The sequence below is a fragment of the Gadus chalcogrammus genome, chromosome 4 (assembly GCF_026213295.1).
Source record: "Gadus chalcogrammus isolate NIFS_2021 chromosome 4, NIFS_Gcha_1.0, whole genome shotgun sequence".
Taxonomy (NCBI): domain Eukaryota; kingdom Metazoa; phylum Chordata; class Actinopteri; order Gadiformes; family Gadidae; genus Gadus; species Gadus chalcogrammus.
Window position 1 is genome coordinate 5,042,220 of NC_079415.1, and position 22,500 is coordinate 5,064,719.

General features: G+C 48.7%; 1 protein-coding gene across 1 annotated transcript in view; it reads left to right on the forward strand.

The window, feature by feature from the left end:
* Window positions 1-22,500, forward strand: part of LOC130380491 (anoctamin-4-like) — a 51,690-nt gene that overhangs the window by 353 nt on the left and 28,837 nt on the right. Inside the window, exons 2-11 of the mRNA XM_056587716.1 lie at window positions 1,388-1,462; window positions 5,709-5,936; window positions 14,050-14,271; window positions 14,763-14,920; window positions 16,572-16,724; window positions 17,112-17,212; window positions 17,583-17,627; window positions 18,447-18,578; window positions 20,551-20,657; window positions 22,392-22,447. Coding sequence (XP_056443691.1) covers window positions 1,388-1,462; window positions 5,709-5,936; window positions 14,050-14,271; window positions 14,763-14,920; window positions 16,572-16,724; window positions 17,112-17,212; window positions 17,583-17,627; window positions 18,447-18,578; window positions 20,551-20,657; window positions 22,392-22,447 — 1,277 coding nt within the window. The remainder of the gene's footprint in view (window positions 1-1,387; window positions 1,463-5,708; window positions 5,937-14,049; window positions 14,272-14,762; window positions 14,921-16,571; window positions 16,725-17,111; window positions 17,213-17,582; window positions 17,628-18,446; window positions 18,579-20,550; window positions 20,658-22,391; window positions 22,448-22,500) is intronic.

Here is a 22,500-nt window from a genome sequence, read left to right on the forward strand (position 1 = left end):
TCATTACAGTCTGTGTCACAGCTATGGCAAATACTGAACAGTGCACAAAGCAGTCAATCTTGTGGCGCGTGTGTGTTTTTGTGTGTGTGTGGGTGTGTGTGTGTGTGCGTGTGTGTGCGCGCGTGTGTGCGTGTGAAAGGGATGGAAGTTACTGATTATTTTCGGCGTCAAGTAGAAACACTCATTTGATTAAAGGGAATCGTATTTAATTTAAGTGCTTAGGCGAGGATTCTACAAATGAGGTCTGGTTCCATCGAGGGCCCCATCACATAGACCAAGACAACAACTCTGCTTCGACACCATTTATACACACGTCTTAAAACTTCAACAATGACAACGGTCAACCAGCATCAACTATCTAGAGAGACGCTAAAACGGGATTCTTTGTTCAACCCTTCCCACGAGGCAGTGAGGAAGGGCAGCACCAACTCACTAAGGTCTCTCCCCTCCTCCTCCTCCTCCTTCTCCTCCACCATCGCCCCAAAAAACCCCAGCCAGGGCCTTTCAGAAAGAGCTCCCGGCCACGGATCAGTCTGTCAGATCTGCTGCGGTGGTCGTTTCTCTGGCCGGCCCCGCGGTCGATTCCCGCATATTTGAGACGAGAAAATGCTCACTTGGCGGACAATTTGTTTCCCGGCATTAACAACACAAAAACAACAACATCTTGCACTCTCTAAGGAATCAGAGGGCGGTCAGCGGTTTCAGGGACGCGGGCTCCTGTCATGTCAATTGGGGTTTGTAACACGATGATGAAGCATGTGCGACCGGGCATGTGGGTCTGCTGTACTTCCCTTCGCTTGCGGGAGAGATGACAGCCTTGACCTTGCGCTCTCCTGACGATTTGAAGTTCCAAATTAAGTCTCGTACTTTGCAGGCCTGAAGTTAATGTATAAAACGACCTTGCTCGAATCGTCTCCTCTCTCCGTGAACCGTCCTGCTCCGTTCCCGGAGTAAAGCAGGGCCTCGTTGACTGCATTGTAAATGTATAGTACGGTGTACGGCCAAAGAACTCGGTGGAAAAATACAAACATATGTATCTCAAAGGCTGATGTCAGCTAACGTAATGCCAAAGCCCTCCTTTCTGGCATGGAAAACCCAACTTCTATGGTATATTATTGATTTAAAATCCTTTTTTTGCATAAATAAATAAACACACACACAAAAATACATCCATACACACACTCTCGCTGCTACAACCCTTTGCTTTAATCTCTTTCTCTCTCTCTCTCTCTCTCTCTCTCTCTCTCTCTCTCTCTCTCTCTCTCTCTCTCCCACTTTCTCTCTCTCTCTCTCCCTCTCTCTCTCTCTCTCTCTCTCTCTCTCTCTCTCTCTCGCTCTCTCTCTCTCGCTCTCTCTCTCTCTCTCTCTCTCTCTCTCTCTCTCTCAGACCGTGAGCTCAGCAGCGGCAGCTACAACGCCTCCACAGGAACCTTCTACAGCTGTGTCAGTCAGATCACCATCGGTCAGTACACACCTGGAGACACCCCAACTCTCTCTCTCTCTCTCTCTCTCTCTCTCTCTCTCTCTCTCTCTCTCTCTCTCTCTCTCTCTCTCTCTCTCTCTTCCTCTCTCTCTCTCCCTCTCTCTTCCTCTCTTTCTCTCTCTCTCCCTCCCCCCCTCTCCTATACATCCATATGTCTCTATTCTTCTCTCCTTGCAGAGAGAATAAAACAAGGCCGACTGAACTGTATGTCACAGTTACTTGCGTCCTCTTGAGTTAAAGAAAAAGATACACCACTCGATTACTCTGTGATGTATTTATGACATGAGGATGCATACGGCGCTGTACGGGTTCGGCGGGGTTGACAGACTGGGTTGGAAAGGCTGTGTGTCGTCTGCTCTGTGTCGGCTGGATTCTGCCTATGTGTCAGTTTTCCTGTGTACCAGTTTGTTCGATCTTCCGTCCGTCTGTCCGGTCGTGTGGAGAGCTCTATCTGACGATGTGAAGGCTGTCTGCCTTTGGACCGGTCCCATGTTCTGCTGAGGTGTAGGTGGAACAAACCAATGGGGATCAGAGACTCATTGATAGTCCTGCGGTTTGGACTGCTTTGAGCTTCGACCGGGTCTGAGCAACGTACTGATTTTTTTCTGTTATCTGCGACTAAGGCGTGTTCGTCGCTTTGGTTGCTTGATTAAGGGAATTCAGGTTCACACACACATGCATATACCTGCACACATACACACACGGATGGACGGACGCACGCACACAGAGGGAAACACACGTACGGTCGGACGGACGGACACGGACACACACACGCACACACACAAATAAGCACACACGGACGGACGCACACACACACACACACACACACACACGGACACAAACAATACGTGCAAAAGCTGGGCTAGCACTTTATCCTCCGCAAACTTAGTGTCGTCTCCTGAAAGTTTCCTCGCGCAGAGTCCTCAGATCACCTGCACGGCTGCACACCTGCGCAATTCCTCTGACCTGGATGTGGTGATGATGACAGCACCAGGAGGCGTGTGTGCGTGTGCGCGTGTGTGTGTGTGCGCGTGGGGCCCTCCCCTCAACACTATCTAGGCCTCTGCTGTTCTCCAGAGAACAGCTATAGGCAGCACTTTTCATTCTGATGACCGCCACACAATGCAACCCCCTCCCCCCCCAGCACTGGGAGGAACATGCTGTGACCGGAGTCGACCGCCCCACAAGGTTATGCCTCCGTGCACGTGGCCAGGTGTACCTCACCTGGGGGGGGGTTAGGGCTGGTCGCTGGTAGTCATGGGGATGTCTCTGACACGGTGTGAATCCGCAGCCAAACGCGGGGCTGAAGTTATGTTTTCATCGTTTAACAGTCCTTGTTCGTATGGCGATGTATGGGTTCATCTGTACACCTTAACGATAATGTATGTATATGTGATATAAATACTTATACAAAGTCTGATATTTTCTTCTCTATTCCTATCATCGAAATAGCGATTTTTACACGCACGGGAAATGACTAAAGTAGCTACTTTCAGACATACGTTAAACGACAAAAATAACGACTTTCCCGAAGAGTTGCCCAGACAACCCAGCCGTTTCCCCCCTCCGTTTCCGAACTCTTTATTATCTCGTAAAGGGGGCTCCATCCGGCTATGATCAACGGCCCCCATAAAGCCCGCTCAGTGCTGTCGGGGCGGCGATGAGCCGGGGAAGGAAGACAAACGACTTTGGCTTCGGGACTCCGCTCACAGCGCTGGGAGTTGTAGTCCAGTCTCTGTAGTCCTGTGGACTTTGCAGTGCTGACTCATCACATGGTGTGTGTGAACGGCGCCCCCGGAGCGAGGCCGATCTTATGTATTATATATCGTATATATATCTCACCGGTGGATATGCACTGCTTGTCTTGCCTTTACGACGGCCTCTGCACGGACAGAGCCAAGCGCCGAGTGCCAGTGCACTAGCTCTGCATTGATTGGTGTGTGTGTGTGTGTGTGTGTGTGTGTGTGTGTGTGTGTGTGTGTGTGTGTGTGTGTGTGTGTGTGTGTGTGTGTGTGTGTGTGTGTGTGTGTGTGTGTGTGTGTATATGGTGGGTGTGCGTGTGTGTGTGTGTGTGTGTGCGTGCGTGTGTGTGTCTGTGTGTATGGTGGGTGTGCATGGGTGTTTGCATGTGTGTGTCTGTGTGCATTGGTGTGTGTGTGCATGTGTGTGGGTGTGCATGTGTGTGGGTGTTTGTGTCTTTTTGTGTGTGGGTGTGCATGTGTGTGCGTGGATGTGAACGTGTGTGCGTGCAAGCGTACCTGTGTGCGTGGGTGTGCATGTGGATGGGCGTGTGTGTGTGTGCATTTGTGTGTGTGTGTGTGTGTGTGTGCGTGAATGTGAACGTGTGCGGGCGTGTGTGTCTGTGTGTGTGGGTGTGCCTGTGTGTGTGTGTGTGTGTGTGTGTGTGTGTGTGTGTGTGTGTGTGTGTGTGTGTGTGTGTGTGTGTGTGTGTGTGTGTGTGTGCGTCTGCGCGCGCGTGTGTGTGTGTTCTCTGCTGATGTTGCCTATAATTGTGCTGGGTGGGGTATTGTGGGGAGCTTCAAGGTACGTTTGTGGACAGTAATGTTGTGATGGGGGGGGTTTCCCCGGCCTCCACCTCCTCCTCCTCCTCCTCCTCCTCCTCCTCCTCCTCCTCCTCCTCAGCTGACTCTGGGGGGGGGGGGTGGAACAGGAGATGACTAGGCAGTGGAGAACACCAGAGCAGAGTCTAGTGTTCAGTGGAGATCACTGGGTTCACTTCCAGCTCATCTTTGAGCATCAACCTAGACCAGCTTCAATCGCTTTCTGACTGATTACTAATTAACAATAAGGACTGTAGATCATGGCCCATTGGGTCTTTAAGCTGATATAAACCACTAATAGATGGACTCTCTATTAGATGGTAATATGGTCTCCCTAACGAGACCCTTTCCTGTGTTGATGGTTGTCAGTCTGAAAGGTCGGAAACCAATAAACTAGTTTACCGGTATTTGAATGGTCCACTTTCATGTGACACTTTATCAATCAGAGTTCAGTATAACCCGATGGCGACAATGTGACACTATCGTGCAATGGGTGTGAATTATGTTGTGTTACCAGCCCTGACCACTAGAGGGCAGTAGTTCTTGTGGTCCCTTTCCCTTTCGGAAAAGTTTCTTTATTTCCTTTTTTAACCACATAGAGGGAATCGTTTCCCAGAGGTAAACGGAGGAAGACGAATGCAAAAATAAAGATACAAATGTTCCAGTTACAATCCACACACCCAGGCTGACCCACATAGAATGTGACAACATAAACACTTTTCGAGTTTTAAGAAACCAAGCAGAGAGTGCGGCAAACTGTTCCAACCGAAACAACCGCATTGTAAGAAACCTAATTAGTGCAGGAATCGTTGGAGGAAACAGGGTTGGGAACACACTGCTGGGGTTCAGATGGAATGCAGGACGCATCTTTTGACGTGTTTTGCTTCCAAGCAGAAGAACCAGCACTACGACGCAGCAGTTCACTGGGTACTTCCACCGTGCTCCGTGGAGAGTACATAGCTGCATCTCACTGATACAAAGTTAAGGGCCGATTATGGTTCTGCTTTCGCACGACGCAATGACCACGCAGACGCTTCGGCGCAGTCGGGAACCTGCGTCGGGTTTGAGTAAGTGGACCAATCACAGCCCTTGCTGCTGCGTCGCCTCGACGGAAGGTTACCATTTTTGGGAGGCGCACGTCCGGCCCCTGGGGTGGACGCAAGGACGTAAGGGGGTCTGTTAGCCCCTTGCGTCGCGTGAACATGGGAACATAATCAGCCTAAAGTCAACCCTCACCAGAGCTCAAAACAACAACCTGCACATGTGACCTTTACATTATAGCATATATGTGTATTTATTTATATTTATCAATAAGAGAGAACCTCTGTTGGTTTTAATCGAAGGCTGTATCAAATAATTGTAATCTGACATCTCTCTCTCTCTCTCTCTCCTCTCTCTCTCTCATCTAGCTATATCTCATCTCTTCTCCTCTTTCATCTCCCTCCCTCCCTCTCTCGCGCTCTCACATCCTCTTGTCTCTGTCGGTCTCGCTGTCTGTGTTGTCTCTTGTTACCTGCTCTCTCTCTCTCTCCTCCTATCTCTCTCTCTCTCTCTCTCTCTCTCTGATCTCTATCTCTCCTCTCTCTCTCTCTCTCTCTCTCTCTCTCTCTCTCTCTCTCTCTCTATCTCTCTCTCTCTCTCCCCCCCGCCCCCCCTTTCCTCAGGCTTCGACGGCGGGGGTCAGATGGCCATCGGGATCTCCCATTGGAGCAGCCCGTTTCCCGCCGCCGCCGGCCGCGCGCTGCCCAGCCCCGACTGCGTCCACTCCGAGGCCACCTCCGTCCCGCCAATCAGCGGCGACCCCGAGCACCTGTCATGTCCCGCCTCCCTGTCAATCACCCCGCTGCCCTCGCTGAGTGCCAGTCAGGAGACCCTCCACGACACCAACACCAGTAAGGACCACCGACCCCCAGTGGAACCAGTGACCGCTGGTCGGTAACCAGTTAAGGGGTTAGCATCGCCGCGTTGACATGGTCGCTACGGTAACCGGAGAGGAGGGGAGGATGCAAGGTCAACTGAGGACAACGCTATATAGCATCATACAGCCCCACTATATAGCATCATATAGCCCCACTATATAGCATCATACAGCCACACTATATAGAATCATACAGGCACACTATATAGCATCATACAGCCACACTATATAGAATCATGCAGCCACACTATAAAGCATCATACAGACCAAATATAAAGCATCATACAGCCATACTATATAGCCTCATACAGCCACACACTATATAGCATCATAAATACCCAGTCCCACTATATAGTATCATAGTAGACATTCACCTCCACCTCCACACTCACCTCCAGACACTAAACTCTGCTTGGGTAAATAATGCACCAACATCACTTCATATTGAGGAACAGAAACTAAGAGGTTGAGTGATGATGTGTATCTTCTGAACAGGGCCTCTGAACTGCCTGATATTGGATGTGTCATTCTAGATGATGGTTCATAATATGCTTTCATTTCGCTCATTTTTTAACGTTCATGAAAGATATATACAATTGACGCACCGGTGATATGAACAGACTTCTGCTGTTGCCGTAGTAACGGCATACATCGACGTCTTCGTTGTTCCTCGTTCACTTTAGGCGTTTGTTGGGTTCACGCACACACGCACACATGCACACACACACACACACAAACACACTCGTACATATACACTTGTACACAAACACACACATATACACACACACACACACACACACACACACACACACACACACACACACACACACACACAAACATAATCACACTCACACATGCAAAGATATACAAACAAACATATTCGCACACACACACACACACACACACACACACACACACACAAACCCACACACACACAAATTAATATCTGCATAAAAGACTCTCTGGCTTTGCATCTCCCAGTGTCCCAGTGCTGGTGTTGATGGTGTGTTGCTGTGTGTGAGTCTGTGAGAGAGAGAGAGAGAGCGAGCGAGAGAGAGAGAGAGAGAGAGAGAGAGAGAGAGAGAGAGAGAGAGAGAGAGAGAGAGAGAGAGAGGAGGAAGGGGGGTGGGGGGGGGCTTTGTTTATTTCCCATCGTGCTGCACGTGCGTTGCTGCAGCGCGACTCACCAGCCGTGACTGGTGCAGTGCACTGCTATCACTCCGCCTCCCCACGCCCATGTACGGGCGCGTGTGTGAGATGAATGCCCAGTTGAGCAGAGTGAGAGAGTGTGTCAGAGTGCTCAGAGTGCCTCCGTGTCGCGTTGAGACACTGGGGGGACGAGCTGACATGTCGTTCCTTGCGGTCTACAACCGCACCAGCGCAGCCAACCCGGACGCCCTGATTGGCTGCTGTCAGCGTGGCCGGACCTATGATTGGCTGCATGGGAAAAGAAGAATGAGAATGCCGATAGCACCATGCAGTGTTTTACTCTCTCGCCCCTCTCTCTTTTGCTCTATCTCGCTTGCTCCCTTGCGCCCTCTCTCTCTCTCTCTCTCGCTTTCTCTCTCTGTTCCTCTATCTTTCTCCCCTCCTCTCCCTCCCCCCCGCTCCCTCTCTCTCCCCCCCTCTCTTTCTCTATCGCCCCTCTCTCTCTCCCTCCTCTCTCTTTCCCCAAGTCTCTCCCTCTCCCCCTCTCTCTCTCTCCCCCCCTCTCGCTCCCCCCCCACGCTCTCTCTCCCTCCCTCTCTCTAGTAAACACTTGTCTTCCCGCGGAGAGCTTTTGAGTTGATTTCTGGTCGTGTCTCAGAGCTCTTTAGCCTCCAGTCCTCCGCTGGTTCTTCTCCTTTCTCACAGATCTTTTCTCAGGATCCACGTGATGTTGTGACGGTCGGACACACCGGGGCGATCCAGTAAGTGAGAGAGAGAGAAAGAGAGAATGAGAGAGAGAGAGAGAGAGAGGAGAGAGAGAGGAGGAAGGAGACGAGGAGGAGAGAGAGATAGAGAGAGAGAGAGAGAGAGAGAGAGAGAGAGGAGAGAGAGAGAGTGACAGAGAGAGTGACAGAGAGAGTGACAGAGCGACATAGAGAGAGGGAGGGATAGAGAGACAGAATGACAGAGAGGGAGAGAGAGCGAGTGAGAGAGAGAGAGAGAGAGACAGTGGGATGAGGGGGGGTAGACCAGTCGACGCAGTGTCCAGGAACTCCAAGGGCTCTCATGTCGGGGGTGGTGTTGTGAGGTGGTGTTGTGAGGTGGTGGTGTTGTTGTGGTGGTGTTGTTGTGGTGGTGTTGTTGTGGTGGTGGTGTTGTGGTGGTGTTGTTGTGGTGGTGTTGTTGTGGTGGTGGTTTCTCCTCCTGCTCTTTTTACTGCAGTGCGCGCTCTGATTGGCTCCTGTCTCCCTCTCTGTCTCTCTCTCTCTCTGCCTGTCTGTCCCTCGCTCCGTGTCTCTCTCTGTCTTCTCATTCGCTTATGTTCTGTACTTTCCTCCTCCTACTTGACTCCTGCTCTTTATATCAATCTTATCCTTCTCTCTCTCTCTGTCTCTCTGTCTCTCTCCCTCTCTCTCTCGCTCTCTCTCTCTCTCTCTCTGTCTCTCTGTCTCTCTCCCTCTCTCTCTCGCTCTCTCTCTCTCTCTCTCTCTCTCTCTCTCTCTCTCTCTCTCTCTCTCTCTCTCTCTCTCTCTCTCCCTCTCCCTCTCTCTCTCTCTCTCCCTCTCTCTCTGTACCACTCTTTTTTGCAGCACAGTTCCTGACAGTGTGTCTGACCTTCACACACACACACACACACACTCACACATACACACACACACACAATCCATATTATCTCTCACCCTTTCCTCTCTCTCTCTCTCTCTCTCTCTCTCTCTCTCTCTCTCTCTCTCTCTCTCTCTCTCTCTCTCTCTCTCTCTATCTCTCTCTTCTCTCTCTCTCTCTCTCTCTCTCCTCTCTCTCCTCTCTCTCCTCTCTCCTTCTCTCTCCTCTCTTTCTCTCTCTCTCTCTTTGACGTTTCCACCTCATTCTTTTCATTTATAATAACTGAATTTGTATTTGTGTTATCATGTCTAATGTCTCAAGTGGGTTCTTAATAACACGTAGGATAAGTGACTGTCTGTGAAATCTAATAAGGTGAAGGCTGAGGGCAGTCCAATCGATAGAAATACTATTTCAATACATCTATCTTTAGTACCAGTATATGGTTACCAGTAGGCTATCATTGAAATATTTCCATCCCACTACATGGGTTTCGGTACCAAAACCAAATCAATACTTCTTCCGGTCATACTTTGAGTGTAAACACATCTTTGGGGAGAGAACAGAGAGGGTGAGGGTTCTCTGTCATTCCTGCAGGCGTAGAAGTAAAGCTAGTCATAGCAGGTCGCTGAAAATGGTTGATTTTGCGATTTTTTTTTAGCAATGTCACCTATTTTTCTTTACCCCTTTGTGCTGTCACAAACCAAACATCTCTGCCGAAGTGTTGGTCACGTTCAGTCCAGTTCCTTCCTGATGTGTTTTGGCCCGTCCCTATAAAGTATAGAGGTGTGGTGGAACCCAGGTCAGCAGAACCAGCCAGGGGGCATGGTCATTGGTCCCAAGGAGACCCACACATCCAGAACCCTGGATGTAAAGCATCCTGCCAGCTGACACCTGATCCCCCTTAGCAACGCATCATCACATGAACCCTCCTCCACCTCCTCCTCCTCTCCTCCTCCTCCTCCTCCTCTCCTCCTCCTCCTCCTCCTTCTCCATCATTCTTCTCTTATTCCTTCTCCTCTTCCTACTCCTCCTCCTTCTCCTCCTCCCCCTCCACCATCTCCTCCTTCCTTCTCCTTCTCCTCCTTCTTCCTCCTTTTCCTACTCCTCCTCCTTCTTCATCATCCTCCTCCTCCTTCTCCATCATTCTTCTCTTATTTCTTCTCCTCCTTCTCCTCTTCCTACTCCTCCTCCTTCTCCTTCTCCTCCTCCCCCTCCACCATCTCCTCCTTCCTTCTCCTTCTCCTCCTTCTTCCTCCTTTTCCTACTCCTTCATCATCCTCCTCCTCCTCCACCTCCTCCTCCTGCTCCTCCTCCTCCTCCTCTTCCTCCTCCTCCTCTGCCGATCTGTTGTCTTTAGGTTCCAAACAGCACAGACCTGTGTGTTTACTGAGTAGAACTCATGTCTCAGGCCGGTTATGAACGCCTCAATAGCAGAACCTACTCTACTATGGAGTTGGTTTACACCCAGGAACCTGAATTAGTTGTGCTGGCATAGGCGGTATCATTCATCCTGTATTAAGTATATAATATCAATCTGTTCCCAAACACATCTGTATTGTTCTCCTATTTCGTATAATTACTATTCTGCCTTTTTCTGTTATGGATGTGGTTTGGTTGCACCTTGATTTCCTCATTGTCCGGTGTGAATGGAGACTAATTTAATCCAATCTGTTAGCAGAGATATTAGCAACGTTAATCTCTCAGCTCAACTTTCTCTGTATGGAGCGTTTGCCAGCTCATGCTAAGAAAGGCTTTCATCCGGATGTTATGACCAGAGCGTGGGGGGAAACATAATGTTTCATCTCCCCGTCTGCACGTGGGCGGTTGGGGGGGCTGGTGTGTGAGTGGGAGAATCGAACTGTTAACCTCGGCCGTCAGACTGCTGCTTCAGCTCTGTGTTCTCCACGTCCGATTCACTTTGTGGTCAGTCATCAAATCATGGGTCATTGCGACTTTAAGTGTTTTCCTCGGTGCAACCTCGTCATCGCTCGTAGCTCTGTATCCTTTGTGGTCTGCATAATAATAACTGTAAAGTTCTGGATTTTATCTACTTTTAGTTCATTAATGATTGCTTAATGACTTGTTTCACGACTCAAAAGTCACTTTCTACTTTTGTACGGTTGTGCCCCTATACACACACATAAACACACACAGGCACACACACACACACGCACTTACACACGCATACTCACACGTATTTGTCATCTAAACCCAAGACCTCAAAAAGCAGTCTCATTTAACGTGTCTGATATATTTGTCAGCCGAGCACTATACTGATAGTTTAACGAAACGTCGGTGGCGAGCTGCTATTCATCGTTAAGAAGTCCTTCTGCTTAACGAGAGGCTGTGGAGACTTGAGAGCCTATAAAATATGTTCTGGAAGCTTCACTGATTCCAAGGTGGGGCGCCCACCAAAATAGCTGAGCGCGTTCGTTTTGGATGACAACGGCCGCGTCGTTCGTCTTCCCTCGGAGAGAACTAGGAAGGTCTTTATAGTATGAATGAGTGAAAGAGTGAAAGACTGAAGAATGGTGAATGGTCACCCATTGGCGACCATTCACTGTTCTTCAGACGCTCTTTCCCAAAGGGAATTAACATACTTAGTGTTTGTTTGTACTTCCCGGCACTTAATGCACGCACTTATTGTATGAGGTACGTCCTTGCACTTGAAAACAATACTTTGCATCGTGTAGCATCTGATCCTAGCTATCTTTGTTGTGTACGGGGAATGGGTTAAACTAGCGATTGTTAGTGCTTGGCACTTGTTTCTATGAACATCCTTACTGTACCGACAGAGATATATGAATGTTTCTCTTTCTTCTGACAAATGTACTTACTGTTAGTCGCTTTGGATAAAAGCGTCTGCTGAACGCCCCCAAATGTAAAGGGAATTTACGTTTCACACTGAATTCCGATGCATGTCTTTTGCAGGTAGGGGTTAGGTTAAGGGTAAGGGCAGCTGACTTAAGGAGGTCTAAGGGCAGCTGACTTAAGGAGGCCTAAGTGGAGCCGACTCAAGGAGGGCCGGGTGGACAGACGTGGGGATTGAACCCGGTACCTTTGGGACGGGAGGGGAACCTGGGGTTCCCTTCCCTTCCCCCCCCCCCCGCCCCTGTTCCGTTGAGGCTCCCCTGCCTCAGCTGAGGAAAGGGTTTGGCTAATGAAGGTAATTAGGATCAGGTGTGCCTGTGTGCCGCCGGGGGCTCAATGTGCTGTGCAGCTGGATGGTGTGAATTAATAAGAAGCTGCTGATTCAGATTAAAGAGAGGCCGTTTCCCCCGCTTTGATTGGCCGACAGGGCCCGATGAAAGAGCTTGTTCGGTTATTAATCGCAAGGCCAACGCAAAGTGTGTGTGTGTGTGTGTGTGTGTGTGTGTGTGTGTGTGTGTGTGTGTGTGTGTGTGTGTGTGTGTGTGTGCGTACTTGCGTAATTATGTGCCTGTGTGCCCGTGCCCGTGTGTGTGTGTGTGTGTGTGTGTGTGTGTGTGTGCGTACTTGCGTAATATGTGCCTGTGTGCCCGTGCCCGTGTGTGTGTGTGTGTGTGTTTGTGTGTGTGTGAGTGTGTGTGTGCGTGCGTGCGTACGTGTGTGCCCGGGTCTGTGTGTGTGTGTTGTGTGTGTGTGTGTGTGTGTGTGTGCGCGTGTGTTTGTGTTTGTGTATGGGCGTTTGTGAGGAGAGTGTGTGTGTCGTACAGCTAATGTTAGTTTTCCCTGCTATGCTCCGGGGGGGGGGGGGGGGGGGGGGGTTTAGCTGATTAATGGTCCAGATGCTGTCTCTCCCTGACTCCTTATCTCCGTCCTCCTCCCCGCCACACCGTGACTCAGCAGGAAGAAAAAGATTCAATTTTTTTTTTCAACTTTTACTTACTTTTCGCTGAGTCGCTTTCGACTGTCACCAACTGAGAATTCTGCAGGGTGGCTTCAGGCACGCTCACAAACACAGAGCATCGTCAAACTTCTCTTAAGGGCTGACAGACGCGTTTAAGGGGACTCTAAGGGTGCTGCGGTGTGTGTGGGGGGGGGGTTAAGTACAGACCCCTTCCTTGCAACTCCAAGGTCGGAGTGTGTGTATGGGGGGGGGGGATCTTGGCGGTCCAAAAAAAGGGGGGTTCAATTAGCTTAAGCGACCGCCCCGGAGATAAGTGACTGGCGACCTTTCAAGGTGAAACCAGTCTGTATCCGTCCGTTCCTGCGTTCATCCCCCTCGTCGTTTTTCAATATGTGACGTGAGCTGGCTCCGTCGCTCGGTCCTGCGACGCGTGACGTGGGAGGGTCGATACGCGTGCCCCCCCCACCACCAGCGCAGAGCACTTTGTGGCCTTAATCACTCTAGTGTCCCACAAAGGAACGCAGCCCCGGCCAAGAACTACCGGGCCTTTGGTGTGCTTCCCCTCAGGCGTTGAAGTGGCTCATTAGTGCTCGTTAGCCGCACCGCAGAACCAGGATAACTAGCCTGGTCCCCCTCCCCCCCCCCCCCCCCCCCCCCCCCCCGCCCCCCAGGAGGGGAGACTCCAACGGGGGGCACCAGGTTGAGCTTTGTTAAAGGTGACTGAATTCAGATCTAATACAGAATCTAGATACAGTTAAAACAGAGGGTTTGAGTATCAGCTAAGAGGATTAGGGCAGTTTTGCTCAATGATGGCCAGTAAAGGTACCGCTGGCCAGGTAGACTAAAGAGGTATCGAACCCAGAACCTTTCAGGGTCCAACCCCCTAACCACTACTCCGTCCCGCATACCATATACTCATAAACCCCGGCAAACCAAGCGCAATGTTGACCAAAATGTATTTATACCAAGTTTTAATCGCTCTGTGGATTCTGTATTCTACTGTATTCTACTGTATTCTACTGTATTCTTCTGTGTTCTACTATTATCTATCTACTGTATTCCAGTGTATTGTACTATATTCTAGGGCCGGTTGATGAATTTAATTTTAGAAACGTTCAGAAAACTAATATAATACATTTTTCGATTTTTTTCATTTTTTTTTTTTTTTCATGTTTTAAAGAAAGTGCAGAACAGCTGGATACATATCTACATTATTTCACATTTGAACATTTTCTTTTTGACCATTTTGTGTTTTTTTTAAGGCTTTAAGTGTTTTTCGGAGAGACATGCCGAATAAAATCATGTTTTCAAACTCAAAAATAACCATCTGAATAATCTTGAATTTAATATCAACCGAAATAATCGTGATTATGATGTTTTCCATAATCGAGCAGCCCTACTGTATTCTACTGTATTCTACTGTATCCTACGGTGTTCGATCATTGGTTCCAGACCCCTCACAGTGTGTGTGTGTGTGTGTGTGTGTGTGTGTGTGTGTCCGCCCCAGGTGTGAGTTTGTCCCTCCATGGGTCGGACCCCCGCTGGCAGAGCCCCCAGCGCTGCCGAGCGGCCCTGCGCCCCTCCACCTCCTCCTTCACCTCGTCCCGGGGGCCCGACGCCCGCGGCCCCTCCTTCCTCACCCGCGGCTGGGCCGACATCATGGAGGAGGCCTCCGCAGGGGGGACCCCCAACGGGGGCCTCACGCCCGGACAGGAGCCCCCACCCGTCGGTGAGGGGGTGTGTGTGTTTGTGTGTGGGTCTTTGTGTTTGTGGGGGGGGTGGGTGTGTTTTTGTGTATGTGTGTGTGTGTGGGGGGGGGGGAGTGTGTGTTTGTGTGTGTAAAACGCACATTCAGACACACACAGCCTTAAGTGGATTTGGACAAAAGCGTCTGCTAAATGCCCTACACGGTGTGTCTGTGTGTTTGTGGTGTGTGTGTGTGTGAGTGTGTGCGTGTGAGCGTGTGTGTGTGTGTGTGTGTGAGTGCATGTTTATGAGCGTGTTGTGTGTGTGTGTGTGTGTGTGTGTGTGTTGTGTGTGTGTGCGTGCGTGCATGTGTGTGTGTGTGTGTGAGCGTGTATGTGTGTGTGCGTGCGTGTGTGTGTGTGAGCGTGTGTGTGTGTGAGTGCGTGCGTGTGTGTATGTGAGCGTGCGTGTGTGTGTGTGCGTGGTGGGTCCATCCACCACCCTCCCTCCCCCCTCCTGTCCCCCCTGCTCCAGCTGTGAAGGACGTGCAGGTGGTCCTGGAGAGGGGGCCCCAGCGGGGCCACTCTGAGGGCCCCAGCAGCGCCTCCACGGGGGACGACTCCACGCTGCTCAACCCCGCCACACACAGCAGCCTCCTGGACGAGCACACGGGCAGCGAGCCCAACCTGGAGGTCAGTCCTCTAGTCCCAAGGACCGCTTAGGGGGTCTATAGACCCGCTGTGGTCCGGTTAGGGGGTCTACAGATCCGCCGTGGACCGGTTGGGTCTACAGACCCACCATGGACCGCTTAGGGGGTCTACAGACCCACCGTGGACCGGTTAGGGCAGGGGGTCTCAAACTCAACTTACCTGGGGGCCGCTGGAGGTAGAGTCTGGGCCAGGCTGGGCCACATCAAGTATTCCACAGAAAAAAGGAGCACAACTGACCAAATTTAAGTGAATGATCGGGCTGTAATTAGATCACGGTGGCTATGTAATCGCTGACAACAGGGGACATTTCATAGCGATTGGTGGAAACCGGGACGTTTTAGCGTCCTTTGGCTTTTGTCGGGACTCAGGACACGCTACTCAAAATTGGGACTGTCCCGGCAAAACCGGGACACCCTCTCACCCTCTCACAAGTGATAAAAAAGCGTGGCAAGCCACTCAGCAAAAGTGTGCGTTTGACAACAACACGCGGGCCGCACTAACACTAAACTTTGGGGCCACAAAATATCATCCCGCGGGCCTCAATTGGCCCCCGGGCCGCGAGTTTGAGACCCCTGGATTAGGGGGTCTACAGACCCACCGTGGACCGGTAAGAAGGTCTACAGACACACCATGGACCTTTAGTCCTACAGTCATATCATGGACCGGTTTTCATTGCCAGTCAAAATGTATAAATGTATCTATTTTTAAATTTTTCGGTAAAGGGAAGTATGTGTGTTAGGAGTGCTCGATTAAGGGAAAAATCATAATCACGATTATTTTGGTCAATATTTAAATCAAGATTATTCAAACGATTATTTTTGAGTTTGGAAACAGGTTGTATTTATTCTGCATGTTTCTCCCAAAAAATACTTTGTAACTGGGAACTTTGAAATTTCGCCTAAGGAAAATACCAAAAATTATCAAAAAGAAAATGTTCCAATCTAAAATAATATACAGATATGTATCCAGCTGTTCTGCCCTTTCTATAAAACAAAAAATCGATCATGTTAATTTCTTGATAGTTTGACTCTAAAATCGAAATCGCGATCAAAATGCGATTAAACGTCCAGAACTAATGTGTGTGTCGGTCTCTGGATTAAATCTCATTATATTACCTGCTAATTTTTACTTTACTTCACTTAAGCTTCGTAATTATAGCGTCAAACGTGTCTAGTATTCATTATGAAACTATAGGACAGGTGGGGGGTGAAGGATCCTCCACTGAACCATATTGGTTATGAATTCAGCATTCAAACACATTAACCAAGGACGGGACCTCCTTTTTCAGACTTATCTTCACACAAACTAAGATTCATTGTTCTCGCCAGCAGAACATCTGGTTTCAGAGTTTCAGCCTTGTATCATTTTACTGTACTTCTTCACACAGCACTTAGCTATAGTCACTCTCATTTAGTTTGAATACTTTCTCAGGCGCACTTATAAAACGCTCTGGATTAAAGTGCTAAATGTCCTCATGCACAAGTGCCGTGAAACCAACTTTTCAACTTTATACAACTTTACTTAAATGTCGAGGGTCTGACAGAGTGACTTGTCTTTCACTCCATGATTTGTATTTCTGATCCGACGCTCTTTTGTCTGTCCCCACCCCCTTGCGTCGACGGCGTCCAATCAGAGCGTGAGGAGCCGGTCCAGCGGCCTCTGCTTCAGCGACGGGAAGTGCCGCATCGACTACATCCTGGTTTACAAGAAGTCCAGCAACCAATCGGAGAAGAGGGAGGTTTTCGAAAGGAACATGCGTGCGGAGGGTTTGCACATGGAGAAAGAGGCAAGGACTCAGGATTCAAACCTTCACTTTGGAGACTCTACACAATATGTTATACCTGTAACTATTTAGTATTAAAGCATATATTATATATTTTACTGAGGAGACTCTGTACATAATATATCGTGCATGTAACTGTGTACATACTCTCCAACATACTATTGTAGCATATATTATATATTATATTATATATTTGAAACGATAATACGACAGTAGAGGCAATGTTCTGACCAAGAGAGAAATCCTGTTTGATGTCTTATGTTCATTTACTTATTTTCCTTGTGTGTGTGTGTGTGTTTGTGTGTGTGCGTGCGTGCGTGCGTGCGTGCGTGCGTGCGTGCGTGCGTGCGTGCGTGTGTGTGTGTGTGTGTGTGTGTGTCTGTGTGACAGTCCTCGGTTACCAATAGCGACGTGATCTTCCTGAAGCTCCACGCTCCGTGGGACGTTCTGTGTCGCTACGCCGAGCTCATGAACATACGCATGCCCTTCAGGTGAGGGTGCGTGTGTGTGTGCGTAAGTTTGTGTGTGTGTGCGTACGTGTTGGTGCGTGTTCATACGTGTATTTGTTTATATGTGCATGTGTGCGTGCATCAATTTATGTGTGTGTACGTTTCTGTTGTATGTGTGTGTGTATGTGTGTGCCTGTTTGCGTCAGTGTGTGCATGTGTGTGTGTCTACACCTGGCTGTTCAGCTTCTATCGTATCAGAGTGCGATAGAAGGTTTATTGACGCTCAATATAAAAACATCAGAGTAGTAGAATTAGAATAGAATAGTAGAATTTGGTCATTAGCTTCCATTTAATTATATTGTAACACAATATGGATTTTTGTTGTTGTTTCATTTATATGTCGATATTTTAGGAGGAAAATCTTTTACATGCACCGAAGACACAAGTTTATGAGTCGGTGAGTCATACGGTCGATTTGCAATCATTTTTTGCATCCGTCCTCGTTTTAATTTAAATTAATGATTTGTTCAACAGAACACCCTGTTCAGCGGTGTTGAAACACGTTTTGTCCTGAACGCACCCTATTAGGTGTTTTTTAACCTTGTTTTGTCCTGTACTCACCCTCTTGACCAGTTTGGACCATTTTCTATCCTGAACGCACCCTGTTCAGCAATTTTTGAACCCAGTTTTGTCCTGTACACACCCTGTTCAGCGATTTTGACCCGTGTTTTGCCCTTAAGGCACCATATTGAACGGTTTTGAACAGTGTTTTGTCCTGAACGCACCCTGTTGAGTGGTGTAGAACCTTGTGTTGCCTGAACGCAGCCTGTTGAGTTGTTTTGAACCTTGTTTTGTCCCGAATGTACCCTGTTATGCGATTTTGATTCTTGTGTTGTCCTGAACGCACCCTGTTGGGTGGTTTTGAACCTAGTTTTGTCCCGTTCAGCGATTTTGACCCCGTTTTTGTCCTGAACGCACCATGTGGAGCGGTTATTACCCTGTTTTGTCCTGAACGCACCATGTGGAGCAGTTTTGACCCTGTTTTGTCCTGAACGCACCATGTTCAGTGTTCTTTAACCGTGTTTTGTCCTGAATGCATCATGTTGAGCAGTTCTGAACAATGATTTTGCCGTGAATCCACCATTTTGATTGGCTTTAATTTGAACAATTTTTTGTCCTTAACACACCATGTTCAGCGGTTTTGAACAGTGTTTTGCCCTGAAAAAACCCAGTTGTGCGGTCTTTAACCGTGTTTTGTCCTGAACGCCCCCCGCAGGATGGAGAAGAGGATCAACAAGGTCCGCGGCTGGCTCCCACGCAAACCCATGAAGTTCACCAGCGACACCCTGCCGGACCTGGAGGAGAACGAGAGCTTCACCGCCCCCTTCAGCCGCTCCAGGATCCACCAGTGAGCTGAACTTAACCTCACTTAACCTCACCTAACTTAACCTAACCTCACTTAACCTCACCTAATTTAACCTAATTTAACCCCACCTAATTTAACTTAACCTCATTTAACCTCACCTAACTTAACCTAACCTCACTTAACCTCACCTAACTTAACCTCACTTAACCTCACCTAACTCACCCTAACCTCACCTAATTTAACCTAACCTATCTTAACTTAACCTCACTTAACCTAACTTAACTTAACCTCACTTAACCTCACCTAATTTAACCTAACCTCACCTAACTTAACCTAACCTCACTTAACCTCACCTAATTTAACCTAACTTAACGTAACATAACTTAACCTAGCTTAACCTATATTAACCTAACTGAACCAAACCTAACCTAACTTAACGTAACTATGGTGATTCAGCCCCTCTATAGTGATGGTGATGAATCACCCCCTAGTGTAGGTTTGGTGTAAAGACAACCTATTGTGTCGGTTGAACAGAGGTATGAATGGAAAACCAGTTCACAACATTGCCTCATGACGTACGTGTGTGTGTGTGTGTGTGTGTGTGTGTGTGTGTGTGTGTGTGTGTGTGTGTGTGTGTGTGTGTGTGTGTGTGTGTGTGTGTGTGTGTGTGTGTGTGTGTGTGTGTGTGAGGGTACTATTCGGCCAAACCACGCAGCATGTGGAGGTCTTTAGGTGCCTTGCTCAGGGACACCTTGAAACTCGGCTAGGAGTAGCCCGGGATTGAACCAGCAACCTTCCTGTTGCCAGACACCCTGATTTCAAACGTTTGTAGTAGATGATTGTGTTGTTGACCCTGTTCAGTTCAGACCGATATTTCCTGTGGTCGTTGTTACGCCAACACCTTGCGAGGGAGTCGCCGCTTGGGGCCCAATGTGGACAAGACTTGACTTAACTTGGAAAACATGCATAAGGACCAAACTCAAAAAAGTATCAGTAACGAGGCAGAAGCTCGTTAATCCATCTCTATCATGAGATCATTACAGTCCTCAGCAGCTGCTCTGTTGAGTTGTGTGCTTCTTAGTGCTGTAAAGTTAAGGTGTTAAATGGTGCTAAAGGGTCCTAAGGTAACACCAGCCAACAGCCAGGCAGGGCGGTGTGACCACTTGCCAGCTCAAACCCTTCTGGGTGACCTATTAAAGAATGGCTCGGCTTGCAGGTGCTTTACCTGCTGAAGGGAATCCTGGACCCAGGGTTTAAACTGCACTTATTTCAGCGTGGCAAAATTTGTGTCCCAATTGGGAATGTTCACATGGACAGGGTTAGTGTTTTCAGCTCCAGGTAGGGCCAGTCATCACTGGACCCAGGGCTGGGAGTCCTGCCATCCACACCATATGCTGCTCCCTGGACTCAAGCCTGTCCTGGCCGACGCTTAGCCTCTACTCTATCAGGCTCTTACTCTGTTACATGCTCGCTCTCTGGCTCTCTCTCTCTCTCGCTCTGGCTCTCACTCTCTCTCTCGCTCTCTCTCTCTCTCACTCTATACCTCTCTCGCTCTCACTCTCTCTATTAAATATCATGACAATGTATTTGACCTTCACCATACAATAGGTATAGTGTGTGACTCTCTCACTCTCTGTCCCTGTCTCTCGTTCTCTCTTTCTATTCTTACTGGCTTTATGTCCTCCCCTCCCCCCCCCCCCCCATTCGGTTTTGCTCTTTGAACCCTAGTATTCAACCCACGCACACAAACACACCCACACACACGTAAAGTATTTATCATGATATTAAAGCTGCACCATGTAGCGTTTTCACTGCAGCTATTTACTCAATGGACTGGACTCACCCACTCCATAATTCCTGATGAATAAAGAGGACAAAAATCCCAGCCGACCACATTTTTATTCTGAGCATTATCCAGAACTGTGGCAGCCCCTCCAGCCACTAGGGGCCACCAATGGGAAAACACATAGTGCAGCTTTAACACCTCAGGCCTCTCCTTGTTCCCTGGTGACAGTTTCATCATCCACAACAAGGACACCTTCTTCAACAACGCCACGCGCTCCCGCATCGTCCACCACGTCCTGCAGAGGGTCAAGTACGAGGAGGGCAAGAACAAGATCGGTGAGACCTTCCGGAGCTTTCCGTGCCTTGCCGATTTTATTGCTGTAGCCCTTGGGGGTGTGGTCCAATCGTCGCCCTGTTCTGCTATTTGACCGGCTTGCATACATGTGTACACTTTGACGCACACACACACACACACACACACACACAACACACACACACACACACACACCACCACTACACACACACACACACCACACACACACATACACACACACACACACGTATAGTATTTATCAAGTACAAGGGCAGCAAAAACAAGATAGGTAAGACCTTCCGGAGCTTTCTGTGTCTAGTCGATTTTATCAGTGTGGCCCTTGGGATGTGTTCCAATCGTAGTTCTTAAGCCATTCCAATCACTTCCTACTGCACCGGGTTTTGTTCCCGATTGTTTTCGACCAGACCAATAAATAAGCAAGAGAAGCATCCTAAAGAGTTAGCTGAAGCCGCTTCAGAACAAGGACACATCCAAGTATCCTCCTCAAGTGCTCAGGAAAGTTTTATCCGACTACGTCGTTAGACATAACTCCACCAAGCAAATCAAGCACATTCATCCATTCATACACACATTTACACACCGACGGCGGTCTCAGACACGCAGACGACAGCCAGCTAGTCGGGAGCAGTCAGGGTGGGGTGTCTTGCTCAGCGACACCTCGACACTCACGCTAGGAAGAGCCCGGGTAATCAAACTTGCGACCTTCTGGTCACCAGCCAACCCGCTGTGCCTCGTGAGCCGCATGCCGCCTGTGAATGAGCCAAAGGAGGCACAGAAGTTGTTTTGCAACGTAGCGTTTATAAAATAGTTCTGGTCTCCAGGTGCTTTGCGCGCTCACGCCGTTTCATTCAGGTTTCTGCTCTTTTCGGGACATTCAGCATCCCTCGGCCAATTTAGCTGAACAAGAGGCCCAGAGAGAGGGAGAATGTGGACGCAGAGAGAGAGGGGGGGGGGGGGAGCTCGTTCAGACGACTCAGCTCAAAGCGTGTGGAGCATGTCACGTTAAAAGGTCGCGTTGACAGGATTCTGTGGAGCGAGCAGCACCAAGGATTGGCCTGTGAAGGGATTCCTGCACCATGGGCAGACCGTGAAGCGCCCGCCTCTGGTTTCGCCCGAACTCTGTCTAAAGCTTTGTTCAGAGTAGCAAGCGGCTATTTCTGTAGTATTGATCAAACCAGATCCATGTCCTATTCCTGCTCCTACATTAGAGGTTTTCTTTCACGTTCTGTTTTTACATTTTGTCGTTTAGCGGTGGCCTCAGACACTATTTAAACCGTAAGATCCATTATAGTATTGGGAGAGAATATATAAAAAGAAACAGCTGGACACAGTAGAGCTTCAGGAATCTGAAAGTAAAAAGGCTCGTCATTTATAGTCCAGAACATCACAGGGCTAGGTACATATAGTATATCGGTTGAACACCAAGCCTTTTGAAAGCAGTTAAAGTTTAAACCGGATAACTCTGGCATTACCGAAATATTATGAGGGCTTAAGTTATTTTAGAGTGTTTCGTTTTTTTGTTGTTGCAGTTTTGCTGTTTTGCTGTTTTGCCGCGTTTTCTGAAAATGTGTTTTTAATCTCCTTGATCTCCAGCCTCTGTTCCTATGGTGATAAGAAGACACTTTTTTATCTCATCAAATAATCACCATGGTGGATGCAACACATGAATAATTGCTGTGTTTGTGTCTGTGTTTCCCTGAATGTCAGCCTCTCTCTGTGTGTCGGTTCTGTTCCAGGGCTCAACCGGCTGCTCAGCAACAATTCATACGAGGCAGCGTTTCCTCTGCACGAGGTAATCATTTAGATAATTAAGATCATACAATTAATGTCGTCTTCCTAATAATG